This window comes from Ailuropoda melanoleuca, chromosome 4, assembly GCF_002007445.2.
Source record: "Ailuropoda melanoleuca isolate Jingjing chromosome 4, ASM200744v2, whole genome shotgun sequence".
NCBI classification, from domain to species: Eukaryota; Metazoa; Chordata; class Mammalia; order Carnivora; family Ursidae; genus Ailuropoda; species Ailuropoda melanoleuca.
In genome coordinates this window covers 109,299,125-109,322,619 of record NC_048221.1, presented here as the reverse complement: position 1 = coordinate 109,322,619, position 23,495 = coordinate 109,299,125, and the positions used below count along the sequence as shown (strand labels likewise).

The window sequence follows — 23,495 nt, the reverse complement described above, 5'->3', positions numbered from 1 at the left end:
GATGTGGGACTCGATCCCTGAATGCTGGGATCACACCCTGAGCCGAAGGCAGATGCCTAACGACTGCGCTACCCAGGCGCCCCTCCCTGAGGACTTCTTATATGTTATATATATCTTTTTATGTCTCTTGGTTTTTTTTATATATTTATTTAATATATTTATATTTTTTATATTTTTAATATATTTTATATATTTTTAAGATATATTTTTATATATTTGTTTAAGTGTCATTCAAGTCTTCTGCCAATTATCTTTCTATTTCTTGGACATCCCTGATCTGTTCCTGATCTTAGGGGGAAAGTATTCAAAATTTCACCAGGAAGTATGATGATGTCAGCTTTAGTTTTCTCTTACTGCCCTTTTCCAATCTGAGGAATTCCCTTCTGTTCCTAGTTGTTGAGAATTTTTTAAAAATCATGAATGGGTGTTGAAATTTGTCAAGTGTTTTTCTCTGTATCTTTTGAGATGATAAAATGACTTTTCTACTTTAGTTCTGTTAATATGGCAAATTACAATGATCTATTTTCAAGTGTTAAATGTTGGTTACAGAGGTGTGTACAATTGAATTCCTGGAATAAACTCCAATTAGTCATGATATAATACCCTTTTTATATACTGCTAGATTCAATTCGCTAATATTTTGTTTAGGATTTTAGTGTCAATATTCATGAGGAATACTGGTCTTGTAATTTCTCTTTCTTGTAATGTCTTGGATTCATATTGTTCCTGGCCTTATAAAATGAGTTGGGAAGCGTTTCCTCTTTATCTGTTCTTTGGAATAGTTTATGTACTATTGCTATTATTTCATCCTTAAATGTTTAGAGAAATTCACCAGTGAAACCATCTAGGCCTACAGTTTTCTTTGTTGGAAGATTTTTGATTACATTTTCAATTTTTTTTAACAGAGGTTAAAATTTTTCTATTTCTTCTTATGTCAGTTTTGGTAAATTATGATTTTTAAAGGAATTTATCTATCTACATTGTCAAATTCTTTGGCATAAGGATGTTTCTGATATCCTTTTATCATCCTTTTAAAGTCTGTGGCTCTGTGGTGAGATCTCCAAATTCATGTCAGATACTGATCATTTGTTTTCTTTTTCTCTCTTTTTTCTCTTTTTAAAATTTCTTTATCAGTGTACTAAGCATTTTTCAATTTTACTGATCTTTTCCAAGAATAAGCTTTTGCCTTTTTTGATTTTCTCTTTTGTTCATCTGTTTTCTTTATTAAATTCTATTATTCTATTATTAAATTCTTCATTAAATTCTACTCTTTTTTGGCATTTTTAATTTAGGTTTGTTTTAATTAAGTTTAATTCTTTTCCATCAAATTTCACTTTTATCTCTAATATTTCCTCTATTCTACTTCCTTCTGGTTTAACTCGCTCTTCCTTTTCGAGACTCTTGAGTTGGTAATTTAGATCACTGATTTTAAAACTTTCTTTTTGTCTAGTTTATTCAGTTAAAGCTACAAATTTCCGCTAAGCACTGTATTTAAGCTGTATCTCACAAACAAATTGATTAATTTTTGTTTATTGTTTTTTAAAGATTTTTAATTTATTCATTTGACAGAGATAGAGACAGCCAGCGAGAGAGGGAACACAAACAAGCAGGGGAGTGGAAGAAGAAGAAGCAGGCTTCCAGCAGAGGAGCCTGATGTGGGGCTTGATCCCAGAACACCGGGATCACGCCCTGAGCTGAAGGCAGATGCCTAATGACTGAGCCACCCAGGCGCCCCTCGATTAATTTTTTAAAAGTCATTTAGATTCTTTGTTTGGTACAAGGTAAAAAAATATTCTCTTAGGAATCAGGGAGGAGTAAAATGGAAAAGGACACACACAAAGAAACTTTTTAAGGTATTGGTAATGCTCCATATCTTGATTTGGGTGTTGGTTATACAGGTATGTACGTTTGTCAAAAATGCAATACTCTGTACACTCAAGACTTGAACTATATGTAATACTAGAAGATAGGCATCAGTACCTTTTTTGTAAGTGAGAAATCTAAGGCTTCAGAGGAGTTAACCTTGACGTATATAAACATCATGCATTTAGCAATTGAAAGAGCCAGGAATTAATCCTATCTCATCAGAACCCTTATGGTTTGCATTCTATCCCATATTATTTTATATGTATACACACACATACATGGAAAGAGAGAGAGAAATTGAGAGAGAGACAAAGATACAGACATACCCCATGCAGTACATGTTTACTATGCGGCTTTAACAAAATATTTTTCCAGACTGATGTGAACTGATTTACTCTTCAGTAAGCTCACCTTATTACCATCAAATAGACAGAGGCGTACGTGTCTACTGAGAACCTGGATGCTCATTCCTGGAAGAGGAATCATTTTACAGCTCCAGAGGGTCAGAATGAATGAAACACGACTTGGTCTTGACCTAATCTAAGAGGAAAATTAGTTATAAAAAAGGTTTACTTTATAGCTTATAAGACAAATTCATTTTCAAAGCATCTCTTATACTTAAAATGTACATAGAATAAAAAAGGATGAAAGAAAAAAATTTACACATAAATATACAGAAGAAAAATTTCAATAGTCTGCTCAACTTAAAATAAAAACCTTAGGTAAATTTTCCATAAATCTTTATATTTGAAATATTTGCATTTTGGGGGTAAATACATAAAAATCATAATGAAAAAACAGTCAGTACAATTAGGTAAAATGGATGACCTGACTATGGAATTACCGCATTCCTGGTTCATTCTTACAGTTCATTCTTATATAACGTGGGTAAGTGTAGAAGGTCACCAGAGCGTAATAACCAATGACACCCAGCATTAATATTATCCAGCTGGCTCCTCCTTGTTTTAATTCCAAGCATTTACCTACATTGTTCCTTGGCTTCTCACACAGATGTTTTGACGGAGAGTGCACTGACCATCGGATAGGATTATTCAGTTCTACTTCACAAGTATAGTTCAGAATGTCAATGAATAAATTGGCACTCTGGTTTCCTATTTAAAAACATCTTCAACTCTTAACATTCTGCTTTATGGTCATTGGCCTTTTCATTTAAAGACCCCATATCATTGAAAAAATAAGACAATATCTAACAGCTTGTCAACGTTTTCAATTTAAGAAATGAGAGCTGAATGTTTAGCTCTCTGGGTACAAGTTCATAAAACTGAATGCCATTATTCAAGTACTAGTACACCAAACAGACTAAATACAACATCTTTACTGACTTGCAATAAAAGATACTTCATACTAAGAAGGTCCCAGGCTATGCTCAGGTTCAGAGGGGAAAATTCTATACCACCTCTCCCCACAAAACCTGATCGCACTGAGTCCTCTTATTCTTTCCTTGAGGCTCTGAGAGAGGAAGGGAGAAAAGGCAGAAGGTAAACAGGAAGGGTAGTGATGTGCTCTAATGTGGTTCTATCTGCTAAAAAGGAGGAGAGTAGAATTAAATATCAAGAGTTTTTCCTACTTCAAGTACTGAGGATACCAAGAATCTTTTACTCTAAGCTCTCCCCAAAAAAGTATAATCATAAAGGACTTTCAACTTCCTCATTTCCACTTAATTAAAAAAAAATGCTACTACTACTACTGATATTGGCTGACATTTATTGAGTTATCATGTGCCAGACATTGTTCTAAGCCCTCCACACTTCTAATGTAATTCTCATAATAACCCTATGTTAAGAAGTATTATTATAATTCCCTTTTTTATAGATGCAAGGAATGAATAAGAGAGATACTTAGTATTACTTCCTTTGCAACAATGGGAGAAGAGAGCAAGTTTCATTGTCTTAGCAGTGAAAAGATCACTGAGTGTTTAAAAATTAAAATACAGAAACCATTTTTTAATTTTCTAGAATACATTAATCAATTTACATGCTATTTGTATACTTGCAACCATAACCAAATCCAGAAAGGTATAATTTTGCTGATAGAAACCATACTCACAGTGCCTGTTTTAGCATCCCACAGTAGATCGCTGAAGGCCAGTTGTGAAGGAGTGAGCTTTGGCTGTAAGAAGTAACTTGCTCGAAATTGATTCCCTGAAAAAACAATTTTTCCTTTATTATCTTTCAAAGAAAGGAATGAAATTCAAAGCCAAAAATGTATGATGTTATGTGGCAAATTTAGGAAACACATCCAAGATGTCAACCTGCTTACTAGGAACTTGCTTTCTAAGACATATGTACCAATGGAGATTTGTTTACTGGTAAGAACAACCGTAGAAAAAGTAAAGATGGAAGCACATAAGAGCTGATCTTAAAGCAGCTTTAAGAAAGATCTTAAAAACTTCTAGGCCAGTAACGTGCCCTGTGATGAAGATGATCCTTTCGAATATTTTTGTAAAATACAGAAAATGTGTAAACACTCTTTAGAAAAATATATAATTATTAATTTTACTTCTTAACACAAAACCATTATTATACTGTTTTCTCATACTATAGCTATGAAGGATACTGATTACAAAATCATTTATTCATTTGAGAAATAATTTCTGAGTTTTCACTGTGTGCCAGGCCCTCTGCTAGGACCTGCAAATAATATGTGAATCAGAGAAATGCAGTCCCTGCCCTCATTAGTTTACAGTTGAGTGGGGGAAATAATCCAAAAAAAAAAAAATAAGTAGACGAGAGAATAAAATAATTATAAGCTAACTTATATCCATAAAGGGTGCTCAAGTGGAAGGGTGTTACTCAAAGAAGGCATCTCTGGGAAGATGGACTTCCCCTGGGATGAGGATGAGAAGGAGCTGGGCATTCGGGGGTGCAGAGAAGAGCCTTTCCAGCAGAGGAACCTCAAAGCAGCCCTCCACAGATAACTCAACAACTCAGGGCACATATATAGGAGATCCTCCCCCAACATTATTTCTCTTTAACGAGGTTATGGACAAATGTTGGTAAGTACAGAGAAATCCAAGAACAAATAAGAAAAAAGAAATGCAAATGGATAATAACTCTTCAGAAAAGTCTTTCTGTGAAGAAAAGGAGAGAAAGGGAGGCTTTGGCTAACATGGGATAGGGTGAGAGGAGCTGGGACTTAAAGGTATCAGGTATGCTGGTATACTGATGAGGGAAGGAGCCAGTGTGGGGAAGGGGGGGGTGGGCTGAAGATACACAAAAGGGCTCATGATTAAAAGAGTCATATTTTTGTAACAAAACAAGGGGGCTAGAAGCCAGAGCCCAGTAAACAGGCCAGCGTCTAACAGGATCAGGGATCCTTCCTTCACTGTCACAGGAAAGACGAAGTAATAGACAAGCACTGACGAGATGTGATACTCAACAGCTTTTTAAACAACTTGTTTTGGCTAGAGCAATAACATTAGACGTAAAACCTGACTGCTTAACTACAAGCTTGTGGTGGCTCACAGACGCCTGTTACCTTCCTCCAGAAGCTGGAAGAGCGTGGAAGGCCTGAACCCTGCAGGAATAGCTCCCATTGTGGTCAACACATCGACAGTGTTGATCTGCTGAAGACAGTAAAGACAAAATGGAGTTGCTTGTTTTCTTTCATGTTTCTTCACCTTCATAATATTTTCTCTTATCACTCTAGCAACTATGACCCAGAAAAGGAAAACACGAACATGCAGACTTTAGTGGACAAATACAGCAATTTAACCCCAAACTCTGGAGGATGCCATCCATCACTGAATCCTAGGCTCTCCCAAGGACCTAAGCCCCCTGCAGTGCCCAGTGGGTAGAGCTCTGTGCTCCAGACCAGGCGCTTCCTCAGCAACTTTCATCAAAATGTCTCTACTCTGGTCCTGCTCTACGATGTACTGCCACGTAACAGATGAGTTAGCGTCAGAAACTGATATGCACTGAAGAATTCATGGCTTTTTTGTATATGTGTGTATACACACACATACACACACGAGCACTTATTAAGCAATAAGTAGGGTAAAAGGTCAGAAAGGATATTGACTAAACTATTAACGGTGATTAGTTATGGGAGGGAAGGAGTGGATTTTCATTTTGTTACATAACTCTTTTATTTTTATTTTTATTTTTTTTAAAGATTTTATTTATTTATTCGGCAGAGATAGAGACAGCCAACAAGAGAGGGAACACAAGCAGGGGGAGTGGAGAGGAAGAAGCAGGCTCATAGCGGAGGAGCCTGATGTGGGGCTCGATCCCATAACGCCGGGATCACGCCCTGAGCCGAAGGCAGACGCTTAACCGCTGTGCCACCAAGGCGCCCCTACATAACTCTTTTAAATGATAGAAATATGGATAATTTCTTACTTTTTTTTTTGAGTTTTTTGGAATTGTTCATATTAACTGAATTTAACATCAGCCTTTACCCAAATGGTAGACAATTCAGGCAGAATCAATAAGAGAGAGTTGCAAGCCCTCAAATCTACTCTTCTTACAGACAGCCCTAAGGAGAAATACTACTTGGAGCATAGGCTTATTAAACCAGAATCGTATGTTTTATGCTCTGTACAGTCCATGCCCTGTATCCTGTTTAAGATCCAATGCCATCTTCCAAAGTCTCCATCCTCTTTTGAATCCACACTCTATCAGAACTGTTAGGTAACAAAACATGACATCATTAACAGAACAGGCGATACGAACCTCTGAGATAGCTTTTCGGACAGCACTCCAGTGAGAATCAGTTCTGGGGGGGACAAAATAGCAAGGTGAGTGCACAGACAGCTCATGCTTATTGACTCAATTAGGGAGTGTCATCAATCAAAGAACAAAGAATTTAATTGTCAATAAGTTCTAAAAGCTTAAGTCTCTAAATGGAACCAAGAAAGAATAATATCGTGTACTAAAAATAATCACGAAATTAAGGTAGTTATCTTTAAGCAAATAGTAACACAAAAAGCACAGTTCTCAAACTGCAAGTTGTTCCCGTTTAAAAAATTCTTGAATTATTTACAATAGTAAAAACAGAAAGCCTCTTTTCTTTCTTTTTTTTTTTTTTATTATGCCACTGCATAGTACATCATTAGTTTTTGGTGTAGTGTTTAACGATTCATCAGTTACATATAACACCCAGTGCATCATCACAAAAAATTTCTTGAGCTCACTCTGATACCCTCTCACACAGTTTACCTTTGTTTAACTTCTTCCCCTTCTGCTGTTTGGTCCCCCACCTCTACGTCTTCTTCTTCACTGCCTTCTTCACTTGAGTCTTGGCCTTCTTCTTTATTATAGGCCTGAAAAATTATTGAAATATGAAGTGCTTTTTACCTAATGCAAAAATCAACCAATAAAAATACTTCCAGAAAGGCTCAACTACAGATGGGAATGTACACGATGGGTATATCAAAAATCAGTGGGAAAAAGATTTCAACATATTGCCGATAACTTCACTATTTGAAAAAACTAAAAGGATAGAGGTAGAAAGCAAATTTAATCAGAATAAATTTCAGATGGAATTTATTCCAATGAATAAAAAAAGAAGGTAGAAATAAAAGAAGTTAGAAGTGTTAAAGTGTTAAGAAAAGTGTTAGAAGAAAAGTGTTAGAAGTGTTAGAAGTAAATTATGTTGAGATAGGGAAGTCTTTTCCAATTATAATACCAAAACCAAAAATCACAAATGGAAACACTGACAGATTTAGCAACATAAAAAAAAACATGGTTCAAAGTCAACAAAGAAAAATATCTGTCACAGATTTCCAAGGGTTAATACCCTTATTCTGAAAATAAAACAATACTCTTATAAATCAATACAATTTAAAAAAAATCTCTTACTTAGAAAACCGGTCAAAAGAACTGAAAAGGTAATTTACAAAGAAGACGTAGAAATGGTCATAAAGGGTATGAAATAATGCTCAATCCTATTAGCAGTACAATGAAATAAAAACAATAATAGGCCTCTTTTTTGCCTACCACATTGGCAAAAGGATGGATGGCAGCCATCCATGGCACATTGTGAGGAAAAAGTACTCTCAGATGCTGGGGATGGGGGTACAAATCAGCATGACTTTTCTGAAATGCAAAATGGCAAACTAAATCAAAATATAAAGGTGTAGACCTTTTGAACCAGCAATGGGCACCCAGGAATTTATCTGAGGGGAATAAATCGGACAAATCTACAAAGATGTGTGTGCACACTGACCACAACACAGGTTGCTGGTTGTCTACCACCTAATCTCCACCTCTTTGTTTCTACAGAACCCCTGATTTTAGCAATGATCCAGCTAAGAGTCTACATTTTCCAAACCCTCCTTGCAGGTAGGTATTAACAAGACTCAATTCTGATCGAGGAGATACCACTGGGAAGTTTTTTGTGTAAATTTCAGGAAACCATTTTAAAAAGATAGCAGCTCATGCCTTTTGGCCTCTTATTGCCCATTCCTCTTTTGCTTCTTGGAATCATTAAAAGATCTAGCAGCCAACTTATCTATCTCTTTAGATAGCCCTTGGAAGACCTGCCTCCCACTTAAGTACAAAGTAAAATACCAGATGGGGCCTTCACCATCCTTTCATTGCCTACCTCCACACTTCTTCCATGCATGAGAGAAATATGCTTCTACCTTATTTAAGCCACTATTTGGGGGGACCTTTAGTATCTCATAGTGGAAGCTAACCATAGCTCTGTGCAACATAATTTGTAGTTCTTATAGGTTGGAAACAACATGTCCATCTACATGAAATTGTAATACTGTACTACCATTGAAAAGGATGATTTAAACCTGAACTGTGCAATATGGCAGCCACTTGCCAGGTATGGCTACTGACACTTGAAGTATGACTAGCTCAAACTGAGATGTGCCATTTAGGTATATAATACACACTGGATGGGGTGCCTGGGTGGCTTAGTCGTTAAGTGTCGGCCTTCAGCTCAGGTCATGATCCCAGCGTTCTGGGATCGAGCCCTGCATCGGGCTCCCTGTTCAGCGGGAAGCCTGCTTCTCCCTTTCCCACTCCCCCTGCTTGTGTTCCCTCTCTCCCTGCCTCTCTCTCTGTCAAATAAATAAATAAAATCTTAAAAAAAAATACACACTGGAATTTGAAGACTTGGTGTGAACAAAAAAGAAAATATTTTTTCAATATTGATTACAGGTTGAAATGATACTTTGATATATGAGATAATATAAATACATTATTAAAAATAATGTCACCTGTTTTTTTCCTTTTTTCAAATGCACGTGGTATAACAAAAATATATATATATATATATATATATGTGGTCTTTATTCCCAGTTCTTGGCAAGAGATCCTAGAACTCTTGGAATTTCTTGACTGATAGGAGTGTCTTATGTTATTCATAACAAGCCCCTTTCAACCAGACTTGAGTTTATACTAATGAAGTGATGGGCTGGGGGTGGGGCACAGGCTGTCAGAGGAACCAACCAGGTGATTAGGGGGTTAGAAATTTCAGGGCACCACCACTACCACACTCCTCACCTTCATTGAGGATAAAAGAGCAGGAAACTGAATTCAATCGCCAATGGCCAATCACTTAATCAATCATGCCTACATAACAATACCTCCATAAAAACCTCTAAAAGACAGGGTTTCAGGAGCCTTCCAGGTTGGTGACCACTTACAAGTGCAAGCTGCGGGGTGGGGGTGGCCCCAGAGAGGGCAATGAAGATCCCAGTCCCACTCCTTCCATCTCCCAAGACCTTGCCCTGCCCACCCTTTCCATCTGGCGATCCTGAGCTGTAGCCTTTATAACAAACTGGTAAACACAAGCGAGGTGTTTTCCTGAGTTCTGTGAGTCCCTCTAGCAAATTATCAAACCTGAGGAGGCATGTGGGAACTGAATTTACAGCTGGTCACTCAGAAGTACCGGCAGCCCAGGCCTGGGACTTGGGACCGGCATCCGAATTAGGGCAGCTCATGAGGTGAGCCCTTAACTTGACAGGTCTGCGCTAACTCCAGGAATTGGTGTCAGAATTGAACTGCATTGTTGGACATCTGATTGGTTTCAGAGAACCGGTGTGGAAAAACGACACATATTTGGTGTTAGAGAAAAATCACACAATTAAGTGTTAGAAGTGGTGTCAGAAAAGAAGACATCTCAGTGTGGTTATGAGAAAATTTAAAATTACATTTGTAGTTTGCATAATTTTTCTATTGGACAGCACTGATCCAGATAGATATCTATATATATTAGCAAAGAAAATGACCATGCTATATAATGAAATATAAAAAAAAAAAAGAGCTGCAAACACACATGTACAGTATGTGTACATCCTAGTAAGGGATCATATATTAGTGGAAGTTGACTATGGTTTCGTTTGACAACAAACAATAAACTCCTATTAATTTTTATGATCAGCATTAATCCACAAAGCACTTTGTGTCATAACATTCTAGGCCTCACCTGCATAACAGCACTTCACAGATCCCCAGAACTGTTAACACAAGATTTTCCCCATGCCCTGTCCCTCTAAAATTAAAGTAAATTTTATATCTCAAGTCATTCACTAGTCAATTGATCAAAGAATACAGATTAACATTTTATTAAAAATGAAGACAAGTTTTGAAAAAAAATTTTTTAAATGGAAAAAAGTTTTCGAAGAAAGAAAAAGGGAAAGAATAAGCAATAAAGACTAACCTCCACGTAGGTTCTGGGAATGAGACCTTTGTTTCCTTTGGCATTCTTAGCTATCCACCAACCATCAGGTTTTTTTTCAATTATAAGGAGAATTTCCCCTTTCTTAAATCAAAACAAAGTAAAACATTTTAAATTAAAATTGATCCCTAAATTAGGAATTATCAACACTGAAACTATTCTCAAAAATAGAATAGCATTTAATTTCACCATTCTCCTACCAGGTAACATTGATAACATAATTTCATATGATTACTGCCTATAAATCATAATTTTTACTTATTGTATTAAAACAGATTGAGTCTTTAAAAACAATACCGGGAAGATGTCATACAGGCATATACGTAGAGTTTTCTTACTCTGCAGGTATGCAAACTTATCCTTAGGTTAGATTCTAGTCTTGTTTCTACCTTAAATGTAAGATCCCCAGCTTGCTGAGCAGTAAAATCTCCAACGGCAACGTATTCTTGACTTGCTGCCTGGTGGTGGGATTCATTTTCCTGCTTCTCTTCCTCTTCTGTCTCTTCCTCCTCCCCACCACTTTCTTCACTCTCTTCTTCTTCATCGTCATCGTCTTCTTCTTCAGCTTCTTCATCTTCATCAGCAGAATCGTCATCTTCCTCTCTTTCGGTAGGTGCCCCGATTCTGGGAAAAATAGTTCTATGTTAAGGATCACTTGAAATAACGTGTAAGAACAGATCAAGTATGAGGACAGCTTATACATACAGAAGATCCTGCCCATATCTGGAACTGGGCAAATAAAGGAAATACGGAAAAAGCACAACTCATGGTTTCTACCATCTAGCGAACAATGTGACTTGAGGGACTCAATGGTGAAGGAGTTACTGTATCTGAGGCAGGTATGGGACATGGCAGAGCGCACACCGGACTTGAGGCCATGGGACGTATATTCAAGTCTTGGATTCACCCATTCAGCAAACGCTGCTTGAGCACTGTAACACAGTGGGTAGAGCATGGGCTCTGACTTTACATTCTGGCTCCGTCCTCTCCTCGTTGAGTGACCTTGCATAGGTTTCTTTTAAGCTTTCTATTTTTCATTGGTAAAGTGAAGGTAATAATAGAACCTGCCTCATGGGACTGTCATGAAGATTACATGAGTTACAAATCCGCAGAGGGTTTAGAACAGTGCCTGCCCATCGCAAGTTTTTAATAGAAGTCAGCTAGGATGATGATAATGATGTATGTCAGGTCCATGCAAACGCAGTGGATACAAAACCTGGTCAACCAGGTAAACAATTCCCTGTCCTCAAGGAGCTTACAGTGAGACAATCTAGAAAATGGGTAATTACAATATAGTTCAATAGGTACACTGGAGGTACACATACAGAGGGACACTTAACCTACCATGCATAGGTAGGGATCTGGAAAGGCTTAGAATTAGGTCTGGAGGGATGACTTGGAATTAATGATTTAAAAAGGAAGTAGAAAGGAGGGGGAGGGAGTGGAGAAAGGAGGCTCAAGTGGAGGGAACCTCAAGTAGCTCATGAATGATAGGACAAGGCTTGAAGAAATGCGTAAGAAGGAGATGAGGCTCAAAGAGGTGAACAGAATACAGCCCATGTGAGCTTTCTTTCTAACGCGGTCTCTAAAACGAAGTAAGAGAAGGCCATGATCTCATCTGTACTTTGGAAAGATGACTAGGCTACAATGTGGGGAACAGATTGGAAAAAGGGTTAGAGGCAAACATGGCTGGTAAAAGTGAACCAAGACAAAAGTATGAACTAAAAAAAAACAAAAAACAAAAAAACAAACAAAAAAAACCCCCCACAGCATTAGGATGAAGAGAAAGACATTTGGAAAGATATTAAGGAGGTAAAATGGGAGGTGCCGGAAGAGAGAAGAACTAAAATAATACTAGTTTGGATGAGTCACTAAATCTCTCTGAGCTTTATTTGTTCATTCAACATTCAGCAAAGTCATCAAACATTTACTGGGCACCTACTACGTGACAGACACTATGTGCTTGGTATACCACAACAAACGAAACAGATCTTTGCTCTCCTAAAGCTTACATTAAAGAAGATTATCTTTAAAATGGGGATAACAACATACTTAGGCTGATGCAAATGAACATTGCTAAATATAAAACCAGCCAATTAAGAGAAAGTCTCCAGAATAAAGAGTACTGGCTTCACTTAGTTTAAAATAGTTGTAGGATACACTCACAACACAGTGACCTAAACATAAACAGTAACTCGACGAAATTTTTACACCATAAAAAAAATCCATAAAATGTATTATATTGATTTTCAATATGCCCTTTTCCTTTTTTAGGAGATCTTTTGCACATATTTTGAGTCAATTATTCTAAAATGTTGCCAAGGATAATGGGAACTTGATGTGATTATTCATGGTTCTTCTTCCTTGTGTTAAGAGAGTGAATTTCAATTATTGATTTTTGAATGTTAAACTAACCTTGTGTTCTGGAATAAATTCCACTTAGTCATGCTGCATTGTCATTTTGAAATGACACTGGGATCTGTTTGCTAATATTTTATATTGGGTTTGTTCATGTGTTCATGAGGGCCTTGCTATTTTTCTTATAATATTCTTGTCAGGTTTTGATATCTAAAGCTCATAAAATGATTTGGGAAATGTTCTTCTATTCTCTATAAAGATTTTGTAATACCGGTATTATTTCTTTTTTAAATGTTTACAGCAATTCATCAGTGAAGCCACCTGAGAGTTTATTCTGTGGGAAGGTTTTTAATCATACATTCAACTTTTTTGGAGATATTTTAGCAGGAGTATTAAGATTTTCTCTTCACCTTCTGTCAAGTATCTTTTATTTTTCAAGGAAATTATTTTATCTAGATTTTCAAATGTATTGGCATAAAGGTGTTCATAATATCTTCACAGCATCCTTTTGATTTCTATAGGATCTGTAGTGATTAGTTTTCATCCCTGTTTTCTTGTTGTTGTTTTCCCTTCTCTTTTTCTTTTCTTGATCAGTCTTGCTAGGAATTTATCCATTTAATTAATTCTTCCAAAGAACCAACTTTTGGCTTTACTGATATTATTTACCATATGCCTTTTTATTATTTACTGTTTTCTGCTCTTATTTCTATTATTTCCTCCTTTCTACTTACCTCGGGTTTAATATCTTGTTCTTTTTCTGTTTTCTTAAGTTGGAAACTTCAATAACTGATACTCAATTTTTCTTCTTTTCTAAGGTATGCACTTCAAGCTATAAATTTTGTTAACTGCCATTTCTCTGCTTGATTCCTCCTTATTCACCCAAACTATCCATCTTTTCCAACAAATTCTTTAACAAGTTGAAAACAGTTGTTTTATAGTTCTCATTTGCTTACTTTCACATCTGGGTCATCTGAGCTTCTACTGACTATTTTTTCTCTTTATTACATGACATTTTCCACCTCTTTGAATCTAGATATTGAATCAGACTGAGAAGATTCTCAATCATTATTTCATCAGATATTTTACAATTGTAGAATGTTCATTTTCTGTATTTGAATGTTCTTAAAATACTCCACTTTTTCCCATTTCATCCATTTTTTCTTCTTTTAAAGTATTAATCATTATTTAGAAGTCCTTGTCAGCTAATTGTATTATCTAGTTCAGATCTAAGTCTGCTTTTGTTGACTGTCTTATTATTTAATTGCTGATTATTTATTTACCCCTGCTCTTTTCCGCTTCCAGTAGTTCTTTTATGAGTGGATATTATGGATGAGATATTTAGAGACTTTGGATTATGTCATCTTCCTTTATAGAGTGCTGAATTTTATTCTGTTACTCAGTTGAAGTATGATGTTCCTGCTAAGGTCTGGTTTTAGGCTTGGACAAGATCTACTTCAGTCTTGTCTTTATTTCAAGATCACAGTTCTTAGTATTAGGGTATTTTCATTACTCTTAATAACAGCAATGGCAATGACAGCATGACAAAGACCTTCTGTGATCTCCACTAAATGCCTGAAGCATTCACCAAAGTTTCTTTATTCTAGCTGGGTACAAACTCCAATATTTCTCCAGGATTGTTGACTTCCAGAATCTTTTAAAATCTCAGTCTCCTAGCAGGTACTTTCTGCCAGTGCTTCTGGAATCACGCTCTGTAGCCCAGGAGTCTATTCAGATTTCTGTAGTTGTCTCTGGCAACTCGCTTCTCTCTCCCACAAGTTACAAAGGCCCTGGGAACTCCAAAATTTGATCTCTGCCTCCTGAGCTCTGTGACACGGCTGCTCCCTGTTTAGGATCCACCTTCCTGTACCACAGCCCATAAATTTTCCCCAGGGAGAGAATCTGGGTGAATGGAGAACTTAGTTTCTGTGCTTTCCTGTATTAAGAACATCAGCCCTGCTTGTCTGACGTTCAATGACTTTGACCAGCTGTTTTGTATACTTTGTCCAGATTTTATAGCTGTTTATGGTAGGAAGGTTAAGTCCAAAACCAGCTACATTGTCATTCTCAGTACTGGAAATTAATGGAAATTCTAGAATCCTTGGATCTACATCCTTTAGCATTTTCCCCAGGATGTAGTGTAAAAGTATGGGAATAGCACTTGAAGAGACTCGTTAATTTTTTTCCTTTTTGCTTTCCACAAATTGGGTTGTTTATACGATCAAGTGTTCTTTCCACTTTGCAAAGGCTGTTATTAACATCCACTACAGCAGAAAAACAATGCATACTTCTGCCTCCGATTTTAAAGAAAAATTATGAAAGAAGGAAGCAAATAGACAATCCAAATAATTTCTTTTTATGTATCAACACTGACACTAAAGGCATCATCCTTATTTTCTAATACGTGTTTATTCAGCTATTCAGATCGATTTTTGTTTCCCCAACTAGTTTATAAATTACCTAAGGGCACAAATTATGACTTTTACTTCTTATTCATCTTTTATAGGATCTAAGACTTTCCACTATACATAATAAATAAATGTCAACTGATTATACTTTTTATCACCATTTGTTTATATCTATACTCTTAATATGTCTTTATTCTGAATCAAACATTAAAACTGCTGGTGACATGATATCTGAGAGAAAGAAAGGAAGGAAGGACGCATACTCAGTTGTATTTTCTCTACTTATGGACACGGCGAGTTCCTGCAGTTGGTGGGTAAGCTTATCCAAAAGACTGTGCTCCTCCTCTTTTTTCTGGTTATAGTTCCCGACAGGTGCAGGTTCATCAGCCTATGAGAGAATATAAGTTTATTTCACTGAAAAGTTTATTTCAGCTTCCTATTAAATTTATTTTAGAAGGAAAAAACAATACTCCAGTAAGTTCTAGAAGACAAAGTGTCAACATGAGACTAGGTCTACCTTAGAGAAATAAGATTAAAAGAAATGTAGATTATTATGTTGAAATGTAACCCAAATGAAGAAATAAATAAAATTATACTACTTGGTTTTTTGTTTTATTTTCTTGCTAGCTATTCCACACCCTCTATAGTCAGTTAGAGATAGGTTCCAGACAGAAGATAAGCTTTGGAGTCACAAAGATGGGTATCAATCCCAAGTTCTGCCACTTTCTGGCAGTGAGACATTGAGAAAGCTGTTTCACCTTTGGGAGACTCAGTTTCCTCACCTATGAAACAGGATAATTAGGTTTCAAGCTTAGGGTCAGCCTGCCTCCTAAATTCAAGAGCTTTGTGCCACTGAAATTCCAAAGAGACACTCAGATGCAGGTAGGGAGATGACTTCTAGATGCCTTCCACTTTAAATGCCCCGTGACTCTCTGGCCCTGGGCGCTTAGCTGAAGCTCAGGCTTCTACTAAAAGGGAAAATCCTGAAGGAGCTTCCAAGAGTAAATTCTAGCTCCTCCTACTTCTGCAGTCACTGATATTAGAGCTGCCATGTGACACAAGAAGCTTCTTTACCATTTACCCTCAGGGCCAGATTATGTACTCTCCCCATAGGGCAACGAAAATCAAAACAACTCTAATCTGTAAAACATAAAACTCACACAATGCAAAAATAAAAATACCTTCTTGGATTTTCTAGGTCCTCAATGCTGGGTAAGTTCACCAAACCTGAACTTTTCTCAGCATTTAGAGGCCTGCCTTTTCTGCTCCAAAGCACACCTCAGTAAGCCAGTGGGGCAAGTCCGCACTGACCACAGTTAGACTTCACCACCACTAAAGCAAACCCAGGAACTTACCCACTCTAATGAATTCCCACTTACGGAAAACATCTGTATAAAAACAGGTTTTCTGTAATATCATTAACTGTAATACTTACTTTGTTTAATTTTTGAAGAGCATTTTTATTTTCATCTATTGCCTGTTTTAACTGGATACATCTAAATTTTCAAAAAGAAAGAAAAAATATTAAATTTTCTATTGTCAAGCTAGAAAGTTGTTTTATAAAATCACACAAAAGTCTTTAAGCTGGCAAGGCAATTAACTATTGTATGAATGATGTTAAAAAGTTCGCCTGTAACTGCTTTTCTACCCACCAGCTCGGGTGATCCTTACATGCTCTGAGCTACACAGGTATGACAGCCAAGGCTCAGAAAGCTTACGTGACTCTGAGTTTCAGTTTCCTATCTCTAAAATAAAGAAAGCACTGGACTTCAAAATGCTTCTCCAGCTCTAAAATTCCATAAACCTAGGACCTAGCCCAGGAGACACCCCTAAGGACGACAATGACGAAGTGTGCTGTGCATCACGCAGAATGCTAGGCACTTTGCAAGCGCCATCTCATTTGCGCCTCATACCAACTCTCACTCCAGCGGAAGGAAGGTGAGGTTCAAAGGAGGGAGCACAGCTGGCCAATGGTGGAGTAACATGTGAAGACAGAGTTTAAGATTCTATAGCTGGCCTCTTCCCACCGCAGCACATTCCCCTCTTGAGCTTGGCCTAGCTAGATGGGTACAGTGTTTTAATTATTCCATAGACAGCTCATATAACATAGCATGCATGCATTTATGCATTTATTCATTTATTTATTTATTTATTTATTTATTTATTTATTTATTTATTTGACAGCGAGAGAGGGAACACAAGCAGGGGGAGTGGGAGAGGAAGAAGCACTCCCAGCAGAGGAGCCTGATGTGGGGCTCGATCGCAGAACGCCAGGATCACGCCCTGAGACGAAGGCAGATGCTTAACGACTGAGCCACCCAGGCTCCCCTCATATAACGTAGCTTATGTCTTAGACCCAAGTAAGATGTATAAAAATGACTGAAATGGGGCTATATCTAATAATGACAGTTATCAAAATTCAAATGCTTTCTCAAAAGATTACTTGTGAGAATCAGTATTTTTTATGCTGTTTGAGTATTGTTTTTCCTTACAGAACTATTAGTTTCTTACAGAAACTAACGAAATGAAGTAAGTAGCAAAAAAGGGGACAAAAATCCTTTGTGAAAGAGGCAGAAAGGAAGGGAAAATATGAACTGAGGCTGACCCTGCTGGTTACTTATCCGAAAGCCCTTCTGCCACCTGCTTCTATGCTGACAGCGTTAGCCCCCCTTTGACACTGACACTGACAGTGCTCAGAATCCATTGCAGGTAGGGTGGGTGTGTGGCCCAGCGCTGGCCAGCAGAACATGAAAGAAATATGTTGGGCACGGCCTCCCATTTTATCCTCCCTGGTGCAGCACATAAAGAATCCTTCACCCTTTCTGCTTTTAGATACGGATACCTGAGGACTCTGTAAAGGTGAGGGGAGCCATCATGACTGGACGAGGATGACAGAGCACAGTGACAACAAGGGCTGGTCTTGAGGACATCACAAGCCACTTATCCACCCTGGGAGAACCTACTTCCAGAATTTTCATGGAATGAGACTGACTGTAGAGCCACTAGTTTTAACAGGTGCCCTGTTACTCAGACCAAAAGAATCCTAACTGAAACTAGACTCAAAAATTTCACTTCAGAACTGGAGTAGAAAACTATGAAACAAATTATTTATTATAATGATCTCCTTCATATCTATAAAATTATTGAACTCCTCAAACTGTCCAGATATTTTAAGATTTCTGGATCAGGATAAAAACTCAAGCATACATTCATCCTCACCACCTCCTGAAACCCCACAAAAAATGATTAAAACATTTTAAAAGGTAATAAACCCTGAACGTAGGACAATGAAAGAGGGACCACCTGTCAACAAGGTATTTCAATAAATTTCTGCTGCTTGGAAGAAAGATGGAAGCATGTTCTTCTGTAAAGAGAGGAAGAAGTCCCTAAGAGGAACAAGATCTGCCCGGCAGAGAACACCACAATTTGGGTCAGCAGATAGGAAGGACTGGGGAGGGAGGGGTAATTAAAGTGTGTCTAAGGGAATATATTATGAAGTTCTACAGATGAAGACAACCACAATGGCTGGAATTTGCTTTATATATTATGTTATGTTATATTATGTTATATTAATTAAATGATATCCATAACATCTAAGCTATAAAGGCAATTAATCTTAATCTATGGTCTTTATATTATTTAGGAAGAGAGTAAAGATAGTGATTAAGTTCAGATTTATTTAAGGCCCTTTGATAAGAAGTCTGGCTCTTTAAAAGTCTGTTCACAGAAAATATGAGCCAGCTAGCTTTCCCTTTCTCTTATCTCACCCCCCTCTGCTCTCCCTCCTTACCAGAGGATTCGTCTCTAAAAAATAAAGTTAATGAATGACCTGGGGAGAATTACAGTTGCCAAATAAGTTTTCTATACACCAGGGTTAAAGCCCACCCAATTCTGGCACTGGGCATGCCTCAGCCTAATGACTATTTGCAGCCCCTGAAAATCCCTGCCCACGTACAAAGAACTTAACTCTCATTCAGGGGATAATACTGTAGGAAAGAGACCTATATACACAACAATAGAAGAATCCTGGACTGCTATCTGGAATAATCAAACTACTCCCACATTCTTAAATAAAAATGATAACCCAAGGACCACCAGATATAATAAAGAAAACTGCAACATGGAAGATAAAATTTACGAGTAACCAAAATTAAATAAATAAATAATCAGAGTCCGGAGGAACCAAAAAAAGAGAATCTCCCAGGTGTAAATAAAAAGACAAAGAAACGAAAACTTTTAATGGGGAGTTAAGAGACCAAGAATAGTCCAGGAGGTTCACTACCCAACTCAAAGATGTTTTAGGAAGAAAGAGACAAACAGGAGTGTTTAAAAAAAAAAAAAAAGATCTTTTAGGAAAAGAAAATCTCCCAGAGCTCATGAGAACCAAGAGTTTTCAAGCTGAAAAGACCCACTGAGCGTTCAGCAGATAAAAATGACACCCAAATCAAGATGAAATTTCAAAACACCAAGGCTAAAGAGAAAAGCCCCAAACAAGTCAATTTTAAGGAACAATCATCAAACTTATTCACTTAACACTGAGTACAAAGAAACCTGACAATATCTTCAAAGGTTTAAGTACAAGCTATTTTTACTGTATAATCAGCCAGTTATTATTCAAATGTAGGGGCTGAGAGTTTTCTGACCAGATCCCAGGATCTGAGCTACTACAGTAGGCCAAGATCTACCATAACTCCGCCTCAGCCACTATGCTGACACTGAACAGTTCTTATAGTTGCTCTCACAACAGCAAGTCCATAACCTTCAGGTTTAGCTTAGTTTTTCCTAGATCCCGGTTATACCATGCTGTAATCCTTCCATTTGATTCCAATGGACCAAGGCCTCTAACTACAATGAGACTGCAGTGAAACTCTCTTTTTTGCTTTACTGAATTCTGCATTTCTCAGCGGTCTTCAAACATTTTTATTGCCTGCCCACTTTAATGTCTTATAGCAAAGTCATGGTAGACATATTAGCAAACCACTGTGGGAACCTTAATTTTCTCAAGTATATTAATAAGTATCTTATGGTGTTATTGTGAAAATTAATCAAGAAAGAGGTTTTAGAGTGTGGACCACACTGTTTGGGACATACAGAGTACTAAAAAAATGTTAGTTGCTGCTTTTTAACATTTGTAATTCTCTATTTAATCTTACCATTTCATCACTATTTAGGCTGGGAGATAAAGATAATTGCAAGAAATATTTTTAAATACATTTTGGAAAGTTTCATTCACTGTTACCTCAGTATTATTTCCCATTAATACTTTGCTTTTTTAGAAATTGTACCATAGGGACGCCTGGGTGGTGCAGTCGTTAAGTGTCTGCCTTTGGCTCAGGGTGTGATCCCGGCGTGTGGGATCGAGTCCCACATCAGGCTCCTCCGCTAGGAGGCTGCTTCTTCCTCTCCCACTCCCCCTGCTGTGTTCCCTCTCTCGCTGGCTGTCTCTCTCTGTCAAATAAATAAATAAAATCTTAAAAAAAAAAAAAAGAAATTGTACCATAAAAAAAAGGAAAGAAATAACCCCTCAAACGATTTCTATGCTATAAATACTGCCCACTGAAATTTAAGTATGGTTTCTGGAAAGTGTATATAATTAGTAAGTTTTACCTTTGATAAATATCTCTCCTTTTACTGGCATCTAGAGCTCCTTTCAATCGACTCTCAGAAAGCAAGCTATCAACCTACAATAAACAGAGACTGTTAGAATATATTGTTAAATACCATGTAACCTTAGGAAATAAAAGTTTAATTCTCTTTCCCAATATTTCACAATGAACACTTTTAAACATACAATGAAGTTTAAAGAATGTCACAGTGAACCCCCATATACCCACTACCTAGATTCTACCGTTAATATTTTACTATACCTTTTTGATCTATTCATCAATCCATCTTATTTTTTATGTATTTCAAAGTAAACTGCAATCCTCATAAATAATGCACCACGGGTATTATGTCCCATCATAAGTTATTTATCCACTCCCCTATTACTGATTATTTAAGTGATATCCAGTCTTTTCTAATATAAGTAACACTGTGATGAACACTTTTATACATTAATCTCTGTTCCAATAAATTTTTTATTATTATGTATGGCAAATCCCAGGAAATGTAATTACCCAGGCTAGGAGCGTGAATATTTGCTACATCTTGTGAAACTGCTTTCGAGAAAGGCTGTCCCTTATACTCTGGAGCAGGGTATATAAGTGCGTGTTTCATCACACCCTCCCCAGTACTGACAAAACATTTAAAAATGTTCGTGATATTCTATTTCCTTTGCAGTTACTTGATTATTTAACTCTTCTCATGTTTATGAGTTCCTTGCACTTCTTCTTTAGTTCACGTCCTTTGCTAATCTGTCGTATCCTAATATTTTTCTTACGTATTAAGACTATTCTTTGACATCTATTTCATTTGAATTCATGTGAAGCAAAAGCTGCCTCTAGTGGAAAACGGCTCAAAAGTAAGGGGGCAATGGAGAGTAGAGGAAAGCGATGGGCGCAGAGTTGGTTGGAAAAGGTTACTGTTAAGATTAGATTTGGAGGTGAAGTGGGTTAAGGGAGTTGTCAGGTTGGAGACTGAGACGTTAGGAGGAGGGGGGGCGCTTAGTCGATGGGTCACGATTTTCGGGAGGTTCAGCTTCCCGGGGGTTGAGTTTAGAAGCAGGAGGGGTTAGAATCGGGGTTAGTGCCGGATGTTGGGGTGAGGGAGGGAGCGCTATTACTGGGGAGGGTAAGTGGGTTGGGGTAGGTTGCCAGGATTAGGGTGCACCCCAGATTTCGCCCGCCGCCACAGCCCAGGCCACCTCGTGGTGCCCAGGCACCCCGGCTGGACAGCCAGACGATACCTGTAGCTTCAATTCCTGACTGCGGCGCTGCAGGGCCTGCAGAGGATTGCGCTGCCGCTTAGCCAGCATCTTCCTCGCCTCCGCGCTGAGCGCGCGCCGGTCTCCAGGGAAACCACGGCGGCGGCGGGGGAAGGTGACGCAATCACTGCGCGTCCGAAGAAGAACGTGGAGGCCGCGGTCTGTTGTGGTAGCCTCCCGCCACCCCGCAGGTCCCGGGCTCTCAGATTAGGCCCGTTGCCCAGGTAGTCCTCTTTTACTGGCCAGTTCCGCAGGGTTGGAGTGGAGGTGGGAGAGAGTGCCCAAAGGCGTGGGAAACTATATGTCCCACAGTACCTCGGTATTACCACGCCATTACTCTCGGGGTTCTCGGTGTTACGGCGTTTGTTTTCTGTTGCCAGTTTTGCTAAACTAATCTTAAGGTACAATTTAAGCATCTTAAACTCTTAAATTAACTGCAAGGATAGCTTTCCTATGTGTATCCTATCATGGGTTACATGATTTTGTCGCATATTCTCACTTCAAAGGACAGCTTTTAATTCTTTGCCATTTGGGGTATTACTGGTTCCGTCTCATTTTAGTTTTGCACGTTGTCCATCCTGAGTTCTGTGAGGACGGTGATTTTGTCTGTTCAACAAGTATGTGAGCAAATAATTATGATCTCCATTTTACATATCCTCTCAGGGAGAGTGTAATAACGTTTTCCCAGGTGGTACCGAATCCATTTAAATCCCAATTCCCAAACTTTGCTCTGCACCGAATAAGAATGATGATGATAGAGCTCACTTTTAACTACACTAAATGAATGCTTTTCAGTACAACAAAGAGGTTGATTCCACAGGCCCAACTACTATGCTACTTATTTGTGTACTTTTTTCTTCAAATATATATAAAGTGACAAGTGTCCACCTCATTGAATTTTCATATTGAGCACACCCTCATGTCACATCACCCAGATTGGGATACAGAACATTACCAGCACCCTAAGTAGTCTTCCCCTCCTAATCCCTACCCACCCTCCTTTGCCAAAAGTAAACACTGTCGTAACTTCTAACAACAAAAAATTGATTGCCTCTTTTAAAACTGTATAACGGAATTATGCAGTGTGTCCTGGCATCTTGTTGGGCTTTTTCCAGTCAATATGTTTGTGAGATGCATCCATATCATCATATGTAGTTGTAATTTGTTCAGTTCTCATTGCTGTCTGGTATTCATGTGTGTGATACACTTATTCATTCCACTGTTGCTGGACATGTGGGTAGTTTTCAGTTAAGGGCTCTTACAAACAGTGCTATTACTTACATATATACATAGTACAAACATATGTACATGGTGCTGGGCCACAAGGCATGTTTTATGTTCAG

The 23,495-nt window shown here is 37.8% G+C and overlaps 1 protein-coding gene across 2 annotated transcripts in view; it reads right to left on the bottom strand.

The window, feature by feature from the left end:
• Positions 1–22,390, bottom strand: part of NPHP1 (nephrocystin 1) — a 58,834-nt gene extending 36,444 nt beyond the window's left edge. Inside the window, exons 1-11 of one of the 2 annotated variants that reach the window (XM_019807791.2) lie at positions 22,135–22,390; positions 20,895–20,968; positions 16,723–16,783; positions 15,551–15,675; positions 10,914–11,148; positions 10,507–10,608; positions 7,047–7,150; positions 6,561–6,603; positions 5,365–5,449; positions 3,934–4,028; positions 2,278–2,406 (exon numbers count right to left, since the gene is read on the bottom strand). In XM_019807791.2, the coding sequence (XP_019663350.1) occupies positions 2,278–2,406; positions 3,934–4,028; positions 5,365–5,449; positions 6,561–6,603; positions 7,047–7,150; positions 10,507–10,608; positions 10,914–11,148; positions 15,551–15,675; positions 16,723–16,783; positions 20,895–20,968; positions 22,135–22,203 (1,122 nt within the window). In that variant the 5' untranslated portion in view covers positions 22,204–22,390. Of the gene's footprint in view, positions 1–2,277; positions 2,407–3,933; positions 4,029–5,364; positions 5,453–6,560; positions 6,604–7,046; positions 7,151–10,506; positions 10,609–10,913; positions 11,149–15,550; positions 15,676–16,722; positions 16,784–20,894; positions 20,969–22,134 lie in introns of both variants that reach the window. The other variant, XM_011234541.3, reaches the window with a different exon arrangement.
• Between the last annotated feature and the right edge of the window lie 1,105 nt (positions 22,391–23,495).